This window comes from Strix aluco, chromosome 6 (assembly GCF_031877795.1).
Source record: "Strix aluco isolate bStrAlu1 chromosome 6, bStrAlu1.hap1, whole genome shotgun sequence".
NCBI lineage: Eukaryota > Metazoa > Chordata > Aves > Strigiformes > Strigidae > Strix > Strix aluco.
In genome coordinates this window covers 44,686,617-44,708,458 of record NC_133936.1, presented here as the reverse complement: position 1 = coordinate 44,708,458, position 21,842 = coordinate 44,686,617, and the positions used below count along the sequence as shown (strand labels likewise).

The 21,842-nt window shown below is 59.9% G+C and overlaps 1 protein-coding gene across 1 annotated transcript in view; it reads right to left on the bottom strand.

Moving 5' to 3' along the window:
* Window positions 1-8,126: 8,126 nt before the first annotated feature.
* Window positions 8,127-21,842, bottom strand: part of LOC141925511 (hydrocephalus-inducing protein homolog) — an 89,721-nt gene continuing 76,005 nt past the window's right edge. The window contains 19 exon segments of the mRNA XM_074829952.1: window positions 8,127-8,195; window positions 8,415-8,597; window positions 8,778-8,980; window positions 9,386-9,598; window positions 10,090-10,695; window positions 11,453-11,618; window positions 12,898-13,039; window positions 13,517-13,700; window positions 14,002-14,151; window positions 14,614-14,822; window positions 15,974-16,147; window positions 16,789-16,959; window positions 17,637-17,671; window positions 17,673-17,823; window positions 18,331-18,499; window positions 18,718-18,957; window positions 20,038-20,187; window positions 20,578-20,769; window positions 20,888-21,015. Coding sequence (XP_074686053.1) covers window positions 8,192-8,195; window positions 8,415-8,597; window positions 8,778-8,980; window positions 9,386-9,598; window positions 10,090-10,695; window positions 11,453-11,618; window positions 12,898-13,039; window positions 13,517-13,700; window positions 14,002-14,151; window positions 14,614-14,822; window positions 15,974-16,147; window positions 16,789-16,959; window positions 17,637-17,671; window positions 17,673-17,823; window positions 18,331-18,499; window positions 18,718-18,957; window positions 20,038-20,187; window positions 20,578-20,769; window positions 20,888-21,015 — 3,470 coding nt within the window. The 3' untranslated portion in view covers window positions 8,127-8,191.

Sequence of the window (21,842 nt, the reverse complement as noted above, 5' to 3'; positions counted from 1 at the left end):
TGACCGCAAGGAGAGGAAGGGTATCGAGGTTGCAGCAGAGAACTCATCCAACCATGAACTGTTAGTCTGTAATTAAACCAATCAGATATGGACACGTACTCTTCATAAAGTTATAAAAAGGCTTGTTAGAACAATAAAGTAGCCACGTTTGCACAATTCGGTGTTTGTCGTGTCCGTCTCAACAACGACAGTGGGGGGCACTGGGATGGTTACTGGGACATACTGCAGGGCACTGGGACATACTGGGATAATTGGGGAGTGCTAGGAGAGTTATTGGGATATACTGGGGGCCACTGGGATGGTTACTGGGACATAGTGCAGGGCACTGGCACATACTGGGATATATTGGGGAGTGGTAAGATAGTCACTGGGGGCATTGGGAGGGTTACTGGGATGTATTGTAGGGCACTGGGACACACTGGCGCGCACTGGGGTGGTTACTGGGACATACTGTAGGTTACTGGGACGTACTGGGATATATTAGGGAGTGCTAAGAGGGTCACTGGGACATACTGGGGACACTGGGTGTCGCGGTTGATAGTATTGACACGGTGATGGTTTAGCAGGAAATCTGGATTTATTAATCACTAACAGCAATTTATCATTACAAAATAATTCCGAGATGCTGAAAGAAAGAAAAGCGACTGATTCACAGACTCTGAACTGCCCAGATTCACACTCCCTCCCTCACCGGTGCCTTCCCTGACCCATCGATCCCTGCGCATCCACCCACGGACAGACACCCGGAAACGAGGGTCCGTCCCCCCATGAGCAGAGACCGAGCGGGTGACGGAGCAGCGAGCTCAGAGAACATTTCCCTCCTCTCGAGGGCAGAGCCAATCCTCCCGAGGCCTCGGCATTCCCCCGCGGGCCATCCCTGAGCCCCGAGCGGGGGCACCTCGCCCCGGCCTGCCCTCAGCTCTGGCAGCAGACGACACCTCCAGGGTTTGGTCCCTGCGAGGCTCCAGCTCAGGGCAGATGCTGGTCACAGGCCGCTGGGATCCAGGGGAGCTCCAAGGGTCTCCCTGGGGGGCGCAACGCGGCGTCCGCGGAGGCGCAGTCAGCGCGGAAGGGGGGGTCGGGGGGGGCACCCCCGGGCCGGGCCCGGCGCCCAGGAACCGCCGGTGCCGGGGACGCGCCGCCCGACGGGACCAGCCGGGACGGGCGGCCCCGCGTACCGCGGCCCTACTCTCAGTGCCCCTTTTTCCTACGCCAGTTTTACGCCGGTTTTAATCCCTCGGCGGACCGTGTTTTAAGGCAGAACCAGTTTCGCTACAGCAACCCCCAGAGAGAAACATCCAGCCGCACGCACTGGCACCACGGCGCAGTCTTGGATTAAGAGCCCCGCGGACCAACAGCCTCTCGCTACAACAGCCCCAATTCTCCCCATTTTCCTCGTGCTGTGTCTTACCGTCCAGGATTTCAGGGATCTCTCCTTGTGCCGCTGAGTAGCGCCCCCACCCATCCCTGTGTTACTTGTCAGAGAGAGGGCTCGGACCAGGCGCAGCCCCCCCCATCGGGGGTGTCCCGCGAGAGCCCCCCCGCTCCGCTCTCGGCCCCGACAGGACCAGCCCGGGGCCACCCTGCCCGGCCCGGCCTCCCCCTCCCGCCTGCCCCCGCCGAGGGACACCCCCCCCCGCCCCGCGGGGCCGTTCCGCAGGGCCCAGCGCGGAGTAAAGCGGCGTCCGAGCCGGGGACACCCTCCGGTGCGCCGGGAGACGGCGGCCGCGGGACGGGGGGACGGGGGGGGGCGCAGAAATCGGGAATTCCCCACAGCCGGCGTGTCCGCCCGCCTTCCCCTCCCCAAAACACGGTGCTGGGGGCGCTCGCTGAGATACCGCGGACGCGTAACCGAACCGGGGCCGTTTAGGCCGGGCTGTGGCGGGCGGTGACGGAAGCGCACAGCCGCGGAGCCGAGCCCCTGCGCGTTCCGCGCCCGCCCCGCACGCTCCGGGAATAACGCGCCTCTCCCCCAAAAACTCTCCCCTCTCGCGGAGCACCCCCGGCCACGGCGGTACCCGTCCCCCCGCCCCCGGCCCTCGGCTCCGCGCAGCCCTCGGGGGGCCCCCAGCCAAGCCCCGCACCCCCAAAGCGTGGCACCACCCCCTCCCCCCCCCCCCCCCGCCCACCCCCTTCCCTCTCCGCCGCAGAGACCCTCGCACCGCGCGGGCGCTTCCCCAGAGCTGCTCCGCGGCCGCGGAGGCTCCGCCGCAGGGCGCGGGGGGGCAGCGGGGGGGCCGCCTTCCCCTGGCCGCCAGCGCAGCCGCGGTGCCCGCCGCTGGGCTCCGAAAACAAGAAGAAATGGGGAGAAACCTCCCGCACGCTGTTTTTCCTCCAACAGCCGCTCCGTGAATTACTGCTGCGCGCTCGCCATCTCCGCGGAGAACAACGCGCGGACTGACTTCGTCGGCGCCTCCTGCTGTGTCGTTCAGAGCGGAAAGGCGCTGGCGTGCGGAAAGGGAGCGATTTGATAGAAACCGAACCCGCAGCCTCCGCGAAGCGCGCACGAACGCCCCGCACGGACTCGTTGACAGCGCGGAAAAAGGACCGAGGAGCCAGAAACCCCGCGCAGCTGCCGCCCGTCGCAGCGCGCCCTCCCCCACCTACCGAGGTCTGGCCCCCGCCCCCTCCGCGCTTCGCTCCGCACCCCCCGGGGCTCGTCTTCCGCGCTGCCGCCGGGGACCGACGACCGCTCCGGCGCCGCAGCTCCGCCGGTCACGGACGGTCCGGGGGTGTCCCCGGCCCCCCCGCTCTGCCCGCCGGGCCGGGCCGTGCCGCGGCTGGGCTGGCGGTCGCGCCGTGCCTGGTCGCGGCCAGAAAAAGAGCCCCAAGCCCTGCTTGCCTCGCCGTGGCAGCGGCTGTGGGGGCGCCAGGACTAAACTCCAGCGCAGTGCCGTCCGGGCTTAGGTCGGGTTTAGCGCGGGACAAACGGATTTCCCGGGGCTCGGCCCCGCCCCTCGCTCAGTGACGGTCCTGCAGAATCGGCTCCGAGGATTTGAAACAAGGATCAGGGCTTTTAGGGGGAGAAGAACACGGGGCTTCTCCTTTCCTGCAGCTGCTCGAGAGCAGAATTCCCTTTTCCCAAACGGACCGTGTTTAGGGACGGACGGACCAGTCTCCGTTTGCTTTCCTGGGGCTCCGCGGCGCGTCTCGCACCTGTCGTCAGGCGGAGCTGAAACAAGGGGGGGCGGGGGGAGATGGAAACACAACGGCGAGTTTAATTAAAGACACCTGGCGAGTTAAATAGGCGCAGAGAAGCAGCCCCCGGGTATTTACGGCCCCTGCGACGGACCCGCTGTTGCTTTATTCCCCCGCGATGTGCCGGGAGCAGCAGCAGCGTTTGGGGTGCGGGAACTCTGCGGGGAGGGCTGGGCTGGCGGGGGAAGGCGCCAGCAGCCTGCGGCCCCCCCGGCTGGGGATGGTCCCGGCTCTGCGGGGAGCTGGGGGCAGCCGGCGCCGAGCAGCCTCTGCCCGCGGCGCGGCCGAGGCGCGGGGGTTCATTAGCCCCGCCCGGGGGTGTCGGGCTCCGTTTCGGCTCCGGAGAAGGGCCCCGGGCGGCTCCGATGCTCCTTTTTCAGCTGAATGAGGAAGGTTTTCTGGCGGGACCGCGGGGGCGCTGTAGGGCGGGGGGTGGCGGTTCCGGGGGGGCGCGCTCGGGCTCTGGGCGGCAGCAGGACGGACAAACCGCTCCCGCGGGCCCCGCGCTCCGCCGCCTCCGCCGGGTTTGCTCAGTCCGCGGTGTAGGTCGGGTCTTTGTTTAGGCGGGGGAGGCTGTGGCAAGCGGGGAAGGCGAAGGGGGGGGGTCTCGCCGGTTTTTTGTCGCTGCCGTTGTTGTCGTCTGTGTTTTCCCCCTCCTCCTTCCCCGGAGATAACGCTCCCGCGGCGCGCAGGCGGGTTTTGCGCGGGGGGTGAGGCCGCCGAGGCAGGTCCCCGCGCCGCCGGGCCACCCGCTGGGAAACAGAAACTTTCGCTGCCGGCGCTGGGAGCAGAGACCCGGAGCGGGGTCCCGGGGCCGCCCGGGGGATGCGGTAGGGCCGGGCCGTGGGGTGGCAGCGCGACACGCTGCTGCTCTGCGGCTGGAGGACAAGGACCTGCCCGCGCCCGGCTCCCCCCGCAGCCCACCCCGACGACGACTCCTGCTCTTCCTCCGCCGCCCGGTCGCCCTCCTGCTCGCCGCGGTCCGTGGCCTCGGGCTCCGGCTGCGGCCCGGCCAGTGCGTCTGCAGCAGCTGCGGCCCGAGATGGTGGGCAAGGACCTGCTGAAGGGGGGAGCGGGGCGTGGGGGGGGTGCCCGGCCCCCGGTGCCGCGCTGCCCGCCCCGGTATCTAACCCCGGTGCCGCGCTGCCCGCCCCGGGTCCGGCCTCCGAAGCCGCGTTGCCCGTCTCGGGACCGCCCCCAGTAGGGCCTGAGCGCCCCGGGACCGAACCCCGGTGACTCCCATCACGCCCCAGGAACGGACACCGGTACCCGCGCTGCCTGCCCCGTGAGTGGCCCCCGGTGCCTCCCAGCCCGCCCCGGGACCGCCCCCGCTGCCTCTCTGCCCGCCCCGGTTCTGGACCCCGGTGCCGCGCTACCCGCCCCGGCACCGCTCCCGGTGCCTCCCAGGCCGCCCCGGGACCGGCCCCCGGTGCCTCTCTGCGCGCCCCGGAACCGGCCGCCGGTACCTCGCTGCCTGCCCCGGGACCGCCCCCGATGCCTCCAAGCCCCCCCCGCGACCGGCCCCCGGTGCCGTGCTGCCCGTCTCGGGACCGCCCCCGGTTCCTCTCTGTCCGCCCCGGTTCTGGCCCCCGGTGTCGCGCTCCCCGCCCCGGAACTGGCCCCCGGTGCCGCGCTGCCCGCCCCGGGACCGCCCCCGATGCCTCCCAGCCCGCCCCGAGACCGGACCCCGATGCCGCACTGCCGGGACCGGACCTCGACGGCGCTGCCCGCCCAGGAACCTCCCCCGGTGCCTCCCTGCCCGCCCCGGCACCGGACCTCGACGGCCCTGCCCGCCCCGGGACCGGACTCCGACGGTGCTGCCCGCCACGGGACAGGCCTCCGGTGCCTTGTTGCCCGCCTCGGGACCGAACCCCGGTGCCTCGCTGCCCGCCCCGGGACCGGAACCCGACGACGCAGCCCCTCCTGGCACCGGCCCCCGGTATCTCCATGCCCGCCCCGGGACCGGACCCCAGTGCCTCCCAGCTCGCCCCGGGACCGCCCCCGGTGCCTCGCTGCCCGCTCCGGGACCGCTCCCGGTGCCTCCCAGCCCGCCCCGCGACCGGCCCCCGGTGCCTCTCTGCCCGCCCCGGTTCTGGACCCCGGTGCCGCGCTCCCCGCCCCGGCACCGGTCCCCGGTGACTCCAAGCCCGCCGCGGGACTGCCCCCGGTGCCTCGCTGCCCGCCCTGTGACCGAACCCCGGTGTGTTGCTGCCCGTCCCGGGACCGACCCCCGACGGCGCTGCCTGTCCCGGGATCGGTCCCCGTTGCCGCAGCCCGTCCTGCACGGGGAGGTCGGGGGCAGCCCGCTGGGACGGCTGGGGCCGTCGAGGCGCCGGCCGAGGCTCTCGGAGCCGGGCTCAGCGCGCTCGGGGAAGCTTGTTCCCCGCCCCCGGCACGGCCCTCCCGCCCCGCCGACGCTCGGGCAGCCGGTGCCGGTGCCGCCGCACGCCCCGTCCGTGCCCTCGGTGCCGGCCGCGAGTGGAGGTGCCGCGGGGGGGCGGGTACAAGTACGAAGCTCGTTGCGGGCGTGTCTGTGAGTTCGGGGCCGGGGGGAACTGAACTGCTGCTCCCGCTCCGGGCAGCGCTTTCCCGGGCTGGGGTTGGGTTTTCTTGCCCCGCTGCAGGAGAGAGCGGGGAGGGCAGCGGATGGTTGGAGCGGGGATCGCTGCCCGGCCCTGCCCGCCCCCCCGGGTACGCGGGGCGGTGGGACCCCTTTGTTATCAGCTACAGTGACTGTCTAGGGTGATGTCGTGAGCCTCAGAGCAAAAGTGCTTCTGGAGAACCGCGGCAATCAGTTATTGCTGTGAAAGGTGCTCTGGTGCTGTCTGAGGGGAACAAGCTGTGGGGTGCAGAGGGGTTTTGCTGGCCTGAGCGTTCAGGCCTGAGTAGGATAATTTAAAACCAAACAACCCACGTGACTTTAAATATGAAGTGTTAATGTGGTTCGAAGGGGGCTATTTTCCTTCTGTGTTACACCACTAGAATTACCCTGGATCAGCCTCTTGCCCTCTGTCCTTCCAAAAGCCAGGCAGAGCCCCACACCAGGAGTCCCTCGGTGCCATCAGCCGCGGCTCACCCAAGGCCACGGCCCGTCCTGCAGAGGGACGGCGGTGACGCTGCTGGAACCATCGCAGTGCTGTTCCTGGGGCACTGGCTGGGCTCTGCGCTGGGTGAGGAGCTCAGAGGAGCGGGTGTGCTGGGGCGGTGTTCATTGGGAGCAGGGAAGGGGCAGGGGTGGGGAGCTGCTCGATCCCGTTGGTCCGAGGGAATCCTCTGCAGCGGGGGGCTGGCGCAGGGACAGGGCACGGGGCTGGCAGAGAGCGCACTTGGACTTGGTGCCAGTGCCATGAGCTCCTGTGACGCTCCGGCAGCTCGTTTGTGACTGATTGTTGCTGTCTCCTGTCTCAACAACTGGGATAACTGGGTGTGGGGGTGCAATTCTCACCCCTCCCTGCCCCTCCTGGTCAGGTGCTTGGTGCTGGGTGTGATTCCCCCCACCTCCCCCAGCTGTGCCCCGTCTGTGGAGACAAGGACTGAGAATGTCACCGAGCCTGGCTCCTGCCCTCCCCCCTGCTGGGGATCGGCTCTAACAGCCCCTCATCTCCTCAGGGCCGGGCACACCTGGGCCTGGGGTGGGGCCAGATGGGAACAAGAACAGAGCTGCACATTCATCAAGTTCTTGTGCAGCTGCTGGACGGCACCAGAAGGGACCTGGCAAAAGTCAGTGATCTTGGACCCTCTAAACTGCGCCCCCCAGGGAGACCCTTGGAGCTCCCCTGGATCCCAGCGGCCTGTGACCAGCATCTGCCCTGAGCTGGAGCCTCGCAGGGACCAAACCCTGGAGGTGTCGTCTGCTGCCAGAGCTGAGGGCAGGCCGGGGCGAGGTGCCCCCGCTCGGGGCTCAGGGATGGCCCGCGGGGGAATGCCGAGGCCTCGGGAGGATTGGCTCTGCCCTCGAGAGGAGGGAAATGTTCTCTGAGCTCGCTGCTCCGTCACCCGCTCGGTCTCTGCTCATGGGGGGACGGACCCTCGTTTCCGGGTGTCTGTCCGTGGGTGGATGCGCAGGGATCGATGGGTCAGGGAAGGCACCGGTGAGGGAGGGAGTGTGAATCTGGGCAGTTCAGAGTCTGTGAATCAGTCGCTTTTCTTTCTTTCAGCATCTCGGAATTATTTTGTAATGATAAATTGCTGTTAGTGATTAATAAATCCAGATTTCCTGCTAAACCATCACCGTGTCAATACTATCAACCGCGACACCCAGTGTCCCCAGTATGTCCCAGTGACCCTCTTAGCACTCCCTAATATATCCCAGTACGTCCCAGTAACCTACAGTACGTCCCAGTAACCACCCCAGTGCGCGCCAGTGTGTCCCAGTGCCCTACAATACATCCCAGTAACCCTCCCAATGCCCCCAGTGACTATCTTACCACTCCCCAGTATATCCCAGTATGTCTCACTGCCCTGCACTATGTCCCAGTAACCATCCCAGTGGCCCCCAGTATATCCCAATAACTCTCCTAGCACTCCCCAATTATCTCAGTATGTCCCAGTGCCCTGCAATACATCCCAGTAACCCCCTCAGTGTGCCCCAGTATGTCCCAGTGCCCCCCAGTACATCTCAGGGACCCTCCCAGTGCCCCCCACTATGTGCCAGTGACTCTTCTAGTGCTCCCCAATATATCCCAGTATGTCCCAGTGCCCTGCAGTATGTCCCAGTAACCATCCCAGTGCCCCCCACTGTCGTTGTTGAGACGGACACGACAAACACCGAATTGTGCAAACGTGGCTACTTTATTGTTCTAACAAGCCTTTTTATAACTTTATGAAGAGTACGTGTCCATATCTGATTGGTTTAATTACAGACTAACAGTTCATGGTTGGATGAGTTCTCTGCTGCAACCTCGATACCCTTCCTCTCCTTGCGGTCAGGCAGTTCCTTACTCTTGTTTACGCAGCTCCTCTCAGGACGTTCACGCCTCTTCAGGGTACGTGGTTATCTGCTCAAGGTCAATATCAAACTTACATTCTGATCCCTCAGACCAGCCGAGGTCTCCCATAGTACCAGTACTGGTTCCCAGCTCCAAGCATGGAAGAGATGCTGGGCGGCTCAGGCCGTGTGCTCTGCCCAAGCCAGAAGGTCACTGGGGCACAAGGGGCAGCCCTGGCTCTGAGCTCAGGGGGGAGCAGTGGGGGAGGCTCCCACGCCCCAGCCTTACCGTGGGTCCTGGCTGACGGTGGGATACAGGCAGGTACCCCTGCAGTGCACCTGGTACAGCCGCTTTGTCCCCAGGACCTCAAAATGCAGCGTCTGGTCAAACTGCCCCGGCACCGTGGAGCTGAACTGGACCTTCAGTTCCACCTCCCCGTGGGCAGGCACTATCCACCGGCAGCTGCTCAGCCTGGCAATTAAAGAGGAGGCTTCAGACATTGCTAACGAGCAAATGGGAGAAGGAGGAGGCTCATGGACTCGCCATCCCGTGGAGGCACCGGCAGAGGGTCCCTGCGGGGCTGGGGATGATGGAGCCCGTTTGGCAAGATGGACATGAAGCAGAGGGATCACCTCCTCCCTCACAGCTCACCTGACGTATTTCCCCCGGGATGGGACCCTGTCCGCGTCGCTTTGGTGCGCGTCGGGGGGCTGCGTGGGTGCTCCCGTGCCCGGCGCCTGGCGACCTCTCCTGCCCCGGCTGGAGCTCCGCTTCTGCCTCACAGCCTTCCGCCTGCCCGCGGCTTTCTCCTTCCCCGACTGGCCCCCGCTTGGCGTGACCTGCTCCTCTGACACCTTCACAGCAAGGGAGAGAGGAAAGGGAGAGAGGTGAGACCTGCCCCGAGACACCCCCATCCTGGAGAGAAAGCTGCAGGTTTGGTAACAGACAGGAGAGAGAATAAACCACCAACCCCCTCTGCCCATGGATTTGGTCTTCCTTATGGGACTTTGTTTCGCCAACAACACCCCTCCCTCCCCAGGACCCTCTCCTCAAGGGAAGTTGAAGGTTTTAGCTGATTTTCTTTTCTCTCATCTCACAGAACTGCCCTATGTCTCAAGCAGAGCTGTCTCTTTTAAACAGACAGGAGGGATGCCTGCAGACACGGGGCCCCGTCATGTCTTCACTGCCCTTCCACAGTGATCCTCTTCCATCCCACCTGCCCCCCATGCCCCCACCCAGCCTGGCCCCTGCCCTGGCACCTTCACTGCAGGCACAACGGGGACATCCAAGAAACTTCTGGTTTCCTTCTTTCCTTCTTCTGCAGTGGCACTTTCTGGCACCACAAAGGCGAAGTGCTCGAGGGCTTCTCCTGCTGCAGGGACCATCCGCTTCTCCGGGTAGCGGATCACAGAGTAAAAAGCAGTAGGTGGAATGGGAGGCCCCGAGGGACCCAGTCCCAGGTCATCCAGGATCTAAAGCACAAGAGAAAACCCTGTTTATACTCCCGTGGCCTTCATCCTCACACTTCCTGAAAGGCACTCAGCTTTTGGCAATGGGTTTTTTTATTTAGATGGAGTACAGTGCTTTTTTGTGCACAGTGGGGTGGGCAGGCTCCAGAGCAGTGCCAGGACCTACAAGTGGGCCCTAGAGAGAAACCTCAACTCTGAGTGACTCGGCTGAAGGAAACAATGACCAGGAGTTGCCCTGCCCTGGGACCATTTTTAATGATTTCCAGACTGGGAAACTCTCCAAACAGAGAGGATGTTCCAACAGAGAGCCCTCCCTCTTCCCACCCATCTGGGGGATGGCAAGAACTTCCCCAGCCACGTGGCTGCTGTGAAGCCATCGTGGAACATCATCAGTGGCCTGGACAAGGGTATGTGCTGTTGTCACCTGGTGGGACACAATGCACCAGGGCCCAGACCACGGCAGGCTCAGCATCTGAGCCTCACAAGGGCTTTACCTGCTCTGCCGCTGGCAGCTTGCCGCTCTCCAGGATCGCCCCAGTCACATCTGCAGAGCTCAGCACCTGGATGTCCAAGCAGGGCACCCCGACGTCCTGGCCTCTGGCTGACCCTTCCGCACCTTCCCCTTCCAGCCCAGATAACTCGGAGTCCTCAAGAGCCTTCAGTTTTTCCAGATGCTCGTTCTCTCTGTCCTGCCGGCTCCCCTGCCTGGATAAATGCCGGTGCTGGCCTTGTACTTGGTGCTGCACCACCTCTTGGTTCAGAGGGGACAGCAGGATACCCTGAGCCCTGTCCCAGGATGACAAAATATGCGTGACATCCCTCTGCGATGCCTCGTAGATCTTAAACCTCAGGGCCAAGTTCTTCTCGCTGTCACTCTGCGCCTCGGTTTTGGTTTCCCCCTGTTCTGGGTCTGCAGGTTGCACAACCTCCACTGGGCAGGCATCTGTCGGGGGAGCCTTGCTCTGCTTTCTCTTATCTTCCTTGTCACTTGCAAGAGAGTCTGGGTGCTCCTTTGCAGATCCCTTCTTCTCTCCCCCCTTGGTGACATCGGACAGGTTGCCGGTGGATGCGCTGGTGTTGCTAGCAGATGCGTTCGTGTTCTGGGCAGGAGGAGCAGGACAAAGCGGTGAGCATTTCAAAGCACCAACTCAAATGCTGTAGGACAGCGGCGATCTTTGCAATAGCACCCCACGCCTCATCTGAGACCTGTGCTAGGTGCTCTACAAATCCCAATTCAGAACGCAGCTGGTACCCAGTTGAGCTCAACTGAAACTAAACTCCCCAGCGCCAGACTGATGAGGAGTCCTGCAAACCAGCTGAGAAACAGAACAGCTTCCCCAACCCAGACAGGGACCTTAAGACACCTCCTTACTCCTGTGCAGTCCTCCGGGCACGTTTCTGGTGTGCTGAGCATCCATCCCTGTGTCTGGCTGACACTTTGGGAAGTCTGGCTGCTAATGAATACCTAAAGGGCCTGGTGGTATCTCCTGCCAGTCAGGTAGCAAAAGACACCACATCCCAGGCGGGTCATGGCTCAGAGGTGTAAGTCACATGCAGAATGGGGAGAAATGCTGGACTAAAACTATCTAGGGCTTGGAGTTATGTGAAGCCATGACTCAAAGGCAGCATGACCCTAGAAGAACAGCTCTACCCAACAAACCCATGTGAAAATACCCCTGGTGAAGCAGCAGCATGATCAAACAGTGCCTGCTGTTTCCCAGCACAGCCCCGTGTGTTGCTGACGGCCAGGTACCCACCCCCAGCACTGCGGGGGGCTGCTGGCTTCGCCAGGAATGGTACGGCTCAGCAGGAGGGTCCCCAGGGCTTTCACTCATCTCTATAAACACAACCACCCACCTGCCTGACTCCAGGATGGCTTTTCTTCCTTGAAGCATTTTCTTTGTCTTTTCCAAGCTTTCTCTTGGCCCACTTAGACAACTTCTTCAGCAATTCTTCATCCCTCAAGCGTTCTAGCTCCCACCGCTGCTTTTCCTCAAGCTCTCGAGCCAGCCGCTCCATCTCCCTTCAGCAAGACAAACAGAAAACATCCCCGAGAGTCACCGCCAGAAATCTGGGCTCGCTGCAATCCCAGCTGGTCCCACACTTCATTCACTGACCCTAAGGCCAGGCACAACTGTTAGACCAGCTCTGTGGACTTCCCTCAACCTGGGGAGGCTGGGACATCCAAAGTGAGGGAAGTGGGAGGGGACCTCCAGGGCCTGCCAAATCTAGGCTTTGCTGTCACAAGGTCTAAATTGCACTACTTCTCCAATAAGGTCCACCTGGACACCTCCAGCATGCTGCCAAAGACTGATCCACCATTGCTCCACACTGGAGCCTGAAGCTCTCAATATCCAGCTCACAAATCACTAAACCAGCTCACAAATCACTAACACCTGCTTATCCCTGCACCAATACTTGGCTTATGCAGCCCTTCTCCCTGGGCACAGCCTGCTCCTTAGTGAGACTAGCCATACCAATCAGAAAGCAAAGGCTGCAGTAACTGCCCTCCTGCAAAACAGGCTCCAAACAACCAGGCTTCCTGCTGGAACCCAGCTGGGACCATGGGAAACTTGTGCTGCCTGTCCTGGAAATCACAGTCTGACTCAGCCCTAGTGATCTCCTCCCAGGGAAACAAACTTCAGCTGGGGCTGAAAGAAGTGCTAAAACACAGGCTCGCTTTAAGCAAGTCCCTCCCCAGGTTTCAGGCAGGGGTTAATAGATGCTTAAGCTTATCCTGTGTATCCTCTTGAACAGGGCTGCTTTGCTGATCAGAGCTTCTCCCAGGCTCACCTGCTGCTGCAGCTGAAGGTGAGCCTAAGAGACACCAGATTTTGTGGCTGGTGTCACTCAGTAAGGAAAACCCTGGGAGCTCAGCAGTGCAAGGGCCTCACCTACGGCAGGACTGGGATCCAAACCAAGCCAGCACAGCTGCGCCTCACACCAACCCACACCACAACCCCTCTGGTTTGGTGAAGAAGGGCGATGAAGATGAGAATGAACATAATTAACTTAGAGACACTGGTAAGCACAGTGGCAAGGGAAGCACAGAGCCCAGCTCCCTGCAGCCAGTGTCGAAGCCGAAGGGCTCACCGCTAAAACGGAGAGAAGATGTTCTCATCTCACCGGAGGAAGGTCCCTCCTCTGCTGGGAACCAGGGAGGTGGAACTGGCAATCCTTGTGCTGCTGGTGATTAATGCTTTTGGCCTTGGTAACCCCTCTGAGCACAATCAAGGTCTCCGGAGCAGGGAAACCCTTTGGGGACACTATCCTGGGGAGGCACCCATAGAAGGCTTACAGACCTTTTCTTCCTCTCACGCTTGACTTGCAGTATACTGTTATCAAAGTGAATTTTCTCCTCCTCGGTGAGGGCATCATACTCGTCCTCTTCCATCTCCCAGAGACGTGCTTTCTCCCTCCTGGCAGCTTCTTCCCGCTCCCGTCCTTCAGCACAGACCAGAGAAGAAACCATCAGTGCCTGCAAGCAGAGCTTGCTGCTCTGGGTGAGCTGCCAGGATTCACAACTCTGTCCTGACCCAGCCTGTCATCCTGCCAGGAGATACTGGCGAGCTCACATCCCTGCTTCAGAATTCAGATAAGCCCCAAACTATCGCTGGTCAGTGAGTTCCCATGCCTTGCCTGGCTCACATGCACCAGCACTGTGGACAGCTGGCCAGTGATTAGTTATTGAGCCACAACAGCTTGCACTTGTGCCCAAGCTTTAATGTTAGAGACTGAGGTCAGCCTCAGCATTGCTGTATTTTAAGCAACTGTGAGCTGAGTGCTGGCTACACCGAGGCAGAAGGTGGAAGGATTAATAAAAACATCTCTTACAAGTTCTGCTGGTAACCCAGATACACACGGGTAAGGCTGAGGGCTTGAGAGAGAAGATTTCAGAGTTACGGAGATGAAGAGTCTCACCTTCCTGCTCTTTTGCGGCCATCTCCCTGGCTTTCCAAGAAGCATAATCCTGGAACAGGTTCACAAAATAGATGTGAGGCCGATTTCTGACAGCTTTGAGCAGGCAGAGGAGAGCAGATGCTGTGTTGCGTGCAAAGGGGGTCTCCAGGCCATCAAACACCACTCCCTGGTAGCAGTCACTCAGCTGCAGATAAAGTCAAAAAGGAAGAGAAAGTCAGCTGTCGCACGCATTGGGCTCTCAGCTAGTCACTACAGCCTGATGTCAGAGATCACCAGCCATCACAGTTCCAAGTGCAGCAGCTCAGACAAGCTCTGATCTTTCCCCATGCTCTGCCAATTTATGTCATCTGCAGCTTCACCCACGGATCCCTGCACGCAGCCCAGGACTCCTCCAAGAGCAGGCACAGCCCTCCTCCTCTCTGAATTGTACCTCGCTGCCTGTCTCCCTGTAGCAAGAACGTACCATTTGCCCCCACCCCACGTACCTGCAGCCTTTCAGAGAGGATGGCCACCAGCAGGTCCTCGGGCAGCACGCAGCTCCTAAAGCCCAGCTCTCCTGATGTGCTGCCACTGATGCTCAGCTCTCGCTGCGCAGGAACGCAGGGAAGGGGAGAGTGGTGAGAACTTGATGAGCCCTGCAATGTTGAACACCACAAGAAAAATCAACCACTTTGGAAACCCCCAAACAATTCCAACTGCTGGGCTTGGAGCTGGGGTTTCTCACTAGCAGGAGACTAGAACAAAACTGCAGGCCAGCAGCTCCAGGGAACCACGCAGGAGGGTGCATCCGTGGCCAGCAGAGACCCAAGCTCGCAAGCCCCCAGCGCAGCATCCCGCAGCTTTGCCCACCACTGCAGCCACGTTAGCCAGGACTGCACTTTGCCAACAATCTGTTAAGATGCCGCAGAGTTTTTCTGCCAGAGCACAGGGTTTCATTCCCACCCCGAGCCATGCCCAGCCTGCCCAGCTGGCTCTCTGCACTATAGACCCCTGCACCAGGCTCTGGGTGATGCAGAGCCTCCACTGGAAGCGGCTCCTTCACTTCTCAGAGGCAACAGAAAGGTCCCAGGCATTAACCAGTGCAGATCGTGCTTCACCTGGGAGCCTGTCAGATCCATCAGATGCTGTTTCTGGGATTGGGGGGTGGGGCCATCTGTCGTCTTCTTGCCCGCCGCAGCGCTCACCTGGCCTCGGGACCTGACGGACCGCAGGCTGAGTTTGCCCACAGAGCTGGACCGTCTCATGTCTAGGCTGTGCTTGGCCTTGGTGCTGAACTGCAGGCTGAGGGACGCATCTGCGTTGTGACCTGTGGAGGGGACAGACGCTCAGTGGGGAGCAAGCAGGCACCTTCCACCCCAACGGGCACAGCCCAGCGCCCTGGCAGGGACACGGCCATTGTTCCCCAGCCTGCTGGGCACTAGCAGCACCCATCTCCAGAAGCAGCTCCTGCCCTGCTTCTCTTATTAGCATGGTAAAGCACACCATCTGATACTGGATTTTAAAGCCAGAGAGTTCTTAAGGCACAGCTCTGCGTCCCTCCTCACAAATGTGCACACAGGTGACACTGCACAGTAGCTCCCCTATGGATCAAGCCAAGGCTCCACCATCCAGGAGCATCATTTCTGTACCTTGCACCCATCCTGCATTCTCACATGGAGATGGTAACATGCAGCCCTGCCCCAGCTGCATCCCCCATCTCCACTGGAGCTAAATCCTCTGCATGGGATAACCCCACCTGGGGCCCAGATCCTTCTTCCTTCCATCAGCTCCCAACCCAACCAGGTTCAAAGCTGAGCAATGCAAAACTTCCCCCACCAGAACCAGGTCACCTCACCCTCTGCCTCACCCTGCAGAGCGCGGGGCACCAACTGCCCAACCAGGTTTTCTAAAAGTCTCTGGTCTCAGGTGGAGAACAGCACCACATGCACGAGCTGCGTGACCTGACAGTGTGTATAGGAAAACCTCTGGAGAAAAGAGCTCATCTGCAGCATGTCTCATCTGAAACTCTGGGAGGTTATTCTTCCCTTCCTCTCATGTTTCTGAAGCCACACTCAGAGTCAGTTGTCTAGTACTTAATGAGCAGCTTCAGAGGGCTGCTTCGTTGTTAAAGTGGGCAGCAGTTCTGCCTGATGGCCACAAGGAGCCAGCTGGATTCAGCTTTGAGGAAATATAAAAAAACCCTGAGAAAAATACAGGTGTGCTTCACCACTCCTAGGAAAAGGAGTATGGGCTGAGAAGCCCAGAGGCAGTAAAAGTGCCCCTGTCTGAGCCCTTAAAACAGAGATTATTTTTTTAATAACATGAGATGCTTTACGAAATGGCTTTGCATTTCTACATGCTGCACTCATGTTCCCTAGGAGACCCAAGGTCTGTCAGCCTTCCTCTCTGGAGCAAGCAGAAGTGGATGGTCATGGTGGGTTTCTGAAGCGCTGCTCTGGGTCCAGCGTTTCTCCTTACCAGCATCCTCTGCCTCCTTGCAGCTCTGCTTGATGGCAGCCCTGATGCACAGCTCCCGGGCGCGCAGCCCTGCTGAGCTTCTCCTGTCCGAGATGGCTTCTCTCACCACGGTGTCGATGGACAAGCAGGCAGCGCCGTAATATTTGGACAGGGCAACCGCTGTCGCTGTCTTTCCTTGAGAGAGAGGAAGACTGCTTGGTGACACTTGCACGTGAAGCATTTCCAGGGACAGGCTCTAGAAAGTCCCCAGACAGGATTTCAAAGTTTCAAGGACAGTCGGAAATCAAGTGCCCCTTTAGGGGAGACCGTGAGGGAGGTAGTTGAGCATGGCTAGAAGCGTTGTCCTCTAGAGCCAGGAGGATCACGTCCACCTCACATCCAGCTGAGCACTTTGTCCCTCATGGTGACCTCAACCCTGGGACAGAACATTGTTTCGAGCCCTGTCCCGCCACCACTCAGAGCGTTCGCCAGCCTGTGCTGGCCGGCGCTGCCTCAGACAACGTCTGGGCACGGTCTGGGGGTCAGCGTGGGCGAGGGACTGCTCCCATGAGGCAACACGGGCACTAGGCACTGTGCTCCCACGAAGCAACGGGGACATGGCCACCCTGTGTGGGGGAACGATAGCCTAGCTGTGTGGACACAGGGTGAGCCACAGCCCTTGCCCCAGCTGGTGAAGGCCTGGGACCATTTCATGTACCAGCAGAGCTGCGGCTTACCTCGCTTTGCTTCAACAGGTCAACCAAGCACCACGGCCCACCAGGATGTGTCTCTCCTGCTTCCCCCCTCCTTGCAGCCACGGGCTGCGGCTCACCTACCTGTCAGGGGTGCCCCATGGATGATGACAACGATCCCTCTCCGGTTTCGGGCCGCGCGCCCCTCTGCAGAGATATCGATGCCAAGGTGGCGGGCGATGGCCCTATAGACAGGGCTGTCGGCCAGTTCTCCCGCGGCTGCCTTGCTGCTGGTGATGCTCTGCCGATGCTCTGCTGTGCAGAACCAGATAGAACAGTCAGCCTCCTGCCTACCTATGATCCTGATCATCCTTCCCATCCCCTCAGATCCTGGGAGAGAAGACTCTGCTGAAACCAACACCACACCGAGGTCTCACTATGCCTCTCCTTTAGGCTTGTGCAGATCAGGGTCTGCCCTAGATGGTGGTCAAGGTGCCTGTTCAGAGTATAGGAAATGGGGTGGCAGAAAGAGGAAAGAGCAAGCATTTGGCAATACCTAAAAGGACTGGGCCAAATCTCCCATGCCCTGTCAACATGGTCCTCATGAGAGTTTGGTCCCAGGTCCTGCTGAGTAAGGGGGGGACAGGCAGAACCAGGCATTTTACACCGTCCCAAGGGAGAGGCTCCATTTGCGGATCAAGCAATTATCCAAAAGCTGGATGCTTTAGGAGTATTATACCAGGAGATGTAGCTGGGCTCTGAATTCACCATAACAGCATGTGCAAAGAGCTCCCACCTTTGCCCTTAGGAGGTCACCAAAAGCCATCTCGGCTTGCAGTGTCACGCAGGACAGAGAGCGCGCTGCCCTGCCTAGGAAAGGGAACAGCATCATCCTGATCCCAGCAGCTCCCGGGGGAAAAGGTGCTCATTTGGCAAAACTGGGGAGAACCTCTCTGGCCTCTCACTTGTCCCTGCCCTGTCTGCAACATTACCCATCCCCTGTCTTTTCTCAACACCTTCCTCCTCCTCCACATTCAGATTTAGAGTCCACCTTGTTGGACTGGCTTTCATCAAACACGGAGGGGAAAATGAATGAGCTCTGGGATGAGACAGTGTGAATGATCCCAGCAGAGGACTTTCTTCCTTGATCTGACAGAGACTGGACATCTTCAAAGTTTGCTGAGGAGGAAGGACACGGGGAGGGAAGAAGAGGGTGGACATGGCCAGGCAATCTGTTCTTTGCCATTTGCCACTTTGCACGGCCACGTGCAAAAGATGGAAAGTTTCCCAAGGAGAAGTCTGTCCAGGCTGTCTCTGCCCTCGGGGGGATTTTGAGTTTGTGCTTTTGGTGCTGGGAAGGAGCAAATATAAGATAGCTGGTGGTATTAGACCTGGTCCTGCTGGCTGAAGAACTCATCCAATCCTACTTTTTGTGGTTAGGGGACACAAGAGGACAACATGATTATCTCCCCGGTCCATGGTAGGCAGATATGAGCTTGCTTTGGCTGCACTCAGGGCTGGTAGGGGATGCGTGTTACAAGCCACAGACCTTCACGCTGGAATTCCTCCACCAAGCTGGGGAATGGGTGGCTGCTAAAAGCCTGGGCTTCCCACGGAGAGCTCGGGGCATGCGGGCTGGACTCCCCGCTGTGTACACACTCAGGACAGCCAATGCCAAACCCTCACCGTTGTCCTGGTCTGCTGGTTCCCCAGTCTTGGACTTCGTCTGCTCATCCTGCAGCCTCTTCTGGTCCTGATAATATTCCAGCACCTCAGGGGGCAGCTTCTCACCCGGGGCACGCGGAGGCAGCAATAAGGTGTTGCGGCAATCATAGTCTTTAAGCGTCTGCAGGATCTGTGCATGTAGGGAAGAGAAGCCATATGCAGGACGTGTTTCTAACAACACGGACTATACAAGCCCCTCCACAGTCTGCCAGCAGAGCTGGCTAACCCTGAAATGCCACCAGACTTTGCCCTGGGGACTGTCTCCATCTCCCTGGCAGGAACCTAGGAATGCTGGAGCACTGTGAAGCTACGGGACCGTGCACATGGGGACCAGACCTTCCCTCTCACCTCCTCCTCAGCAAGGTACTGCTGGTCGAACTCCAGCGAGTAAAACTCGATGGGGAACTCGCATGGGTTCTTCACCACCACCGTCCCCTCTGCTCCACAGCTGTATGGCAGCAACGGTCCCAGCTCGAGCACTGGGGGGCTGAACTCCAGCTGTGGCTCCAGCCCACGCCCCGAGACCTGCAGCTGGAGGTGCTGGCTGCTCTGGAAAATGTTAATCTTCAGCTCACTTCTGTAGGACTTCTGAAAAGAGAGAAGCACAGAAAACTCCTCCATGAAGTCCCAGCTGACAGGGCCTCAAGTTCAACTCTTGCCCCAAGGCAGGGGTGTCACCAGTACCTCTAAGGGGAATGGAAAACAGATATTTACTTCCAGCAGGGGCTACAGCATCTGCATGCTGGCTCTGAGTAACTGGGATGAATCCTGGTGTGAAGTGTAACTGGATATTTGGGTGTCAGATGAATCTAAAATGCACTATCAGATGTTTTGACCTAGTCACGAGGGAGTGTGATGCTCATGAGAAAGGTCCTCAGGGTTATGTTGCCCAGACACAGTCCTGGCACTGCTGCATCAGGCAAACATCAGCTCGATGAATGAGGCAGATGAGCTCGCACTGGCTAGAAATAAGGGTCGTCTTCTCTGCTCAGTGTTTGGCTCTGGTCAAAGCCAGACACAAGATGGTTACACCTCTACAGCAATTCAAACATCCCTGGGACTGTTCCCAGGCACGGAAGCACTTGTGTCCATCCTGTTACCCACTGCCAGTTTCCAAGTCACGGTGGCCACAGGCAAACTGCCTTTGGGAACGCCCCATCATTTCAGCTGACTCCCAGACTGCCTGGGAACGTGCAGGCAGGCTGGGCCAGAGCCACAGGGACTGCTGGCAGCACACCACTCCAGGCGACTGTCCTGCCGTGCCCAGGAAGGTGCCTGGTGGCTGTTTTGTCTGCTGGTACCAGCAGCAGGACTTGCCTAGATTGGCCCTTCCAGGGTTATCCCCTGCGAGCGCGCCAGCTGCTCTGCACCAGGGCGTTGCAGCCTCAAACAGGCCCATGCAAGGGGGAGATGAGGGCAAACAGGCAGATTTCCCCCCATGCGCCGAGAGGCAGCCACCCCACCGTTCCCTGATGCTAAGCAAGCTCCCCAGGGGATTTCAAAGCCCCTCTCAGAAGAGTGTGCTGCAGGGGAAACTGAGGCACAGTGGGTACGGGGCTTGCAGAAAGCTCTCTGTGGAGGCAGACGCCGTCTCCTCCTCCCTGTGCTGGGCTCTCGTTACCACACTGCCCTGCCAGACCTCTTGGGGGTGACACTCGCTGATCTCACCTCTTCTGTGGGTGAAAACCTGACTCGCACGTTGCAGCGCTGTCCTGGAGCGAGGGCTCCAGCCGAGGGCAGCACCTCGAAGACACAGGGCTGGGCCTTCAACTTCTGGGGCACCTTCTGACGCCTCCTCGCTAGCCAATGTCTGTCCACCTGAGAACAAAAAAACAATTGTGTGAGGTCTCCTTGGTCTGTGAGGACAGACCCTCGGTTCCTGCAGTGCTCTGAGACACCGTCATGGTGCTGAGGGCACCCACAGCCAAACCAGCCGAGGCCACCTCTGGCCTAGAACTGGAGGGAGAACAGGCAGGGCAGGCAGATGGGGAGGCACCATCCTCAGAAGAGGAGGAACGGGGGAACCTGACAGAGAAGTGAAGCACCAGCTAATGCACAGGTCCAGGTGAGCCAGCCTTGCTCTGTACCCGAAGCCTTCTCAGATGAGCTGTAGCCCAAGTGCTCACGCAGCCACAGGGGCAGAAAGGGCAAGAGAGGCAAAGAAAACCCAACCGAGAAGTTACGTGTTACACACTGTCTGTGCTTTACCTTCTTAACAGGCTCATTGATAGTGATGAGCCAGTTACAGGGGACCTGTTGCTGATTGTGGAGCTGGACAGTTTCTTCCTGGCACTGCCCACACTGGAGAGTGGAGAACTCCAGTCTGTCCCTGGAGATGCAGAGGGATGGCATGGCCACGCTGGCATGGAGGCGGACGTGGAACGTGGGGCCTCCTGCTACCTAGGGAAGGACAGAGCATCCAGCTGAGAGCCCCGGTGACATCTGCTCTGTCACCGACTCTCCACCTGCCCCGAGAGGTGCACGGGCACAGCGGGGTGAGGAAGCACACCGTAGGTACCTTGATGGGCAGGAGCACGTCCACCTCTCCCAGGGGCAGGTTGGCGCTCTGTGGGTCGAAGCGCACTTCAAACACCTTGGTCTCGCAGCAGAGCAGGTGCTTCACGTGGTCCAGATCCACACTGAAACCTTGAACAGATGAAAATAAAGCAGCTGAGATACACAATCGACATGAACGTGTCACAAGCACGTTGAAGCCATATGTCCTGTCTGGCAGCTCTGCGAAGGACCCCTTTGTACCTGTGGAGAAGACTGCCACTCCTTCTCCCTTGTCACCACACAAGGAGAAAGGGCTTTCACAGCCAGAATCCAAGACCCACAGGGTAAAAAGGAAACATCTCAGTTGAGGAGCTCCAACCATTCCTTCACTAGGCATCCCAGGGAAGGATGCACAGACCTCTCCAAAGGAGAATTTCCAACTAAGATTCCCCCATGCCATGGTGCTCCCTGAAAAACAATTTAGAGGAGGCACCTGATCACCCTTCAGACACAGCGAGTCACCGTTTGCTGGTACTGCAGCCTTACGTCAAGGCCTGTTTCGAAAGCCTGTTTTGATACAACAGAGGGCCTCACAGGCTGTCTTCTCTATAGAGGCTGAACAGAAGTGCTAATGGCATTATGAACTTTAAACAAAGCACTTCCAAACCACAAAGCGTCCATCTGTTTGCAACACAAGCCCATGGAGTGCCCATCAGGTGATGCTCATGGTAGCCAAGAGCAGAAGATGCTGAGAGGTGACCAAGGTGATCAGCCCATCCAGCCCCTGCAGGGAAGTGTTAGGGCAGGCACGGGCAGGCCGGGTCTCTGAGCACTGCTGGCCAGGAGAACTCAGGCTCTAAAGCACCAGGCAGAGGGTCCCAAGGAGGAAAAAGTTATACATACAGCACTCAAAAAAACTCCCCATGTCCAGTGGCTTAAGCTAATCTGTCAGAGACAGCTCCTTCAAGCCCACGTGA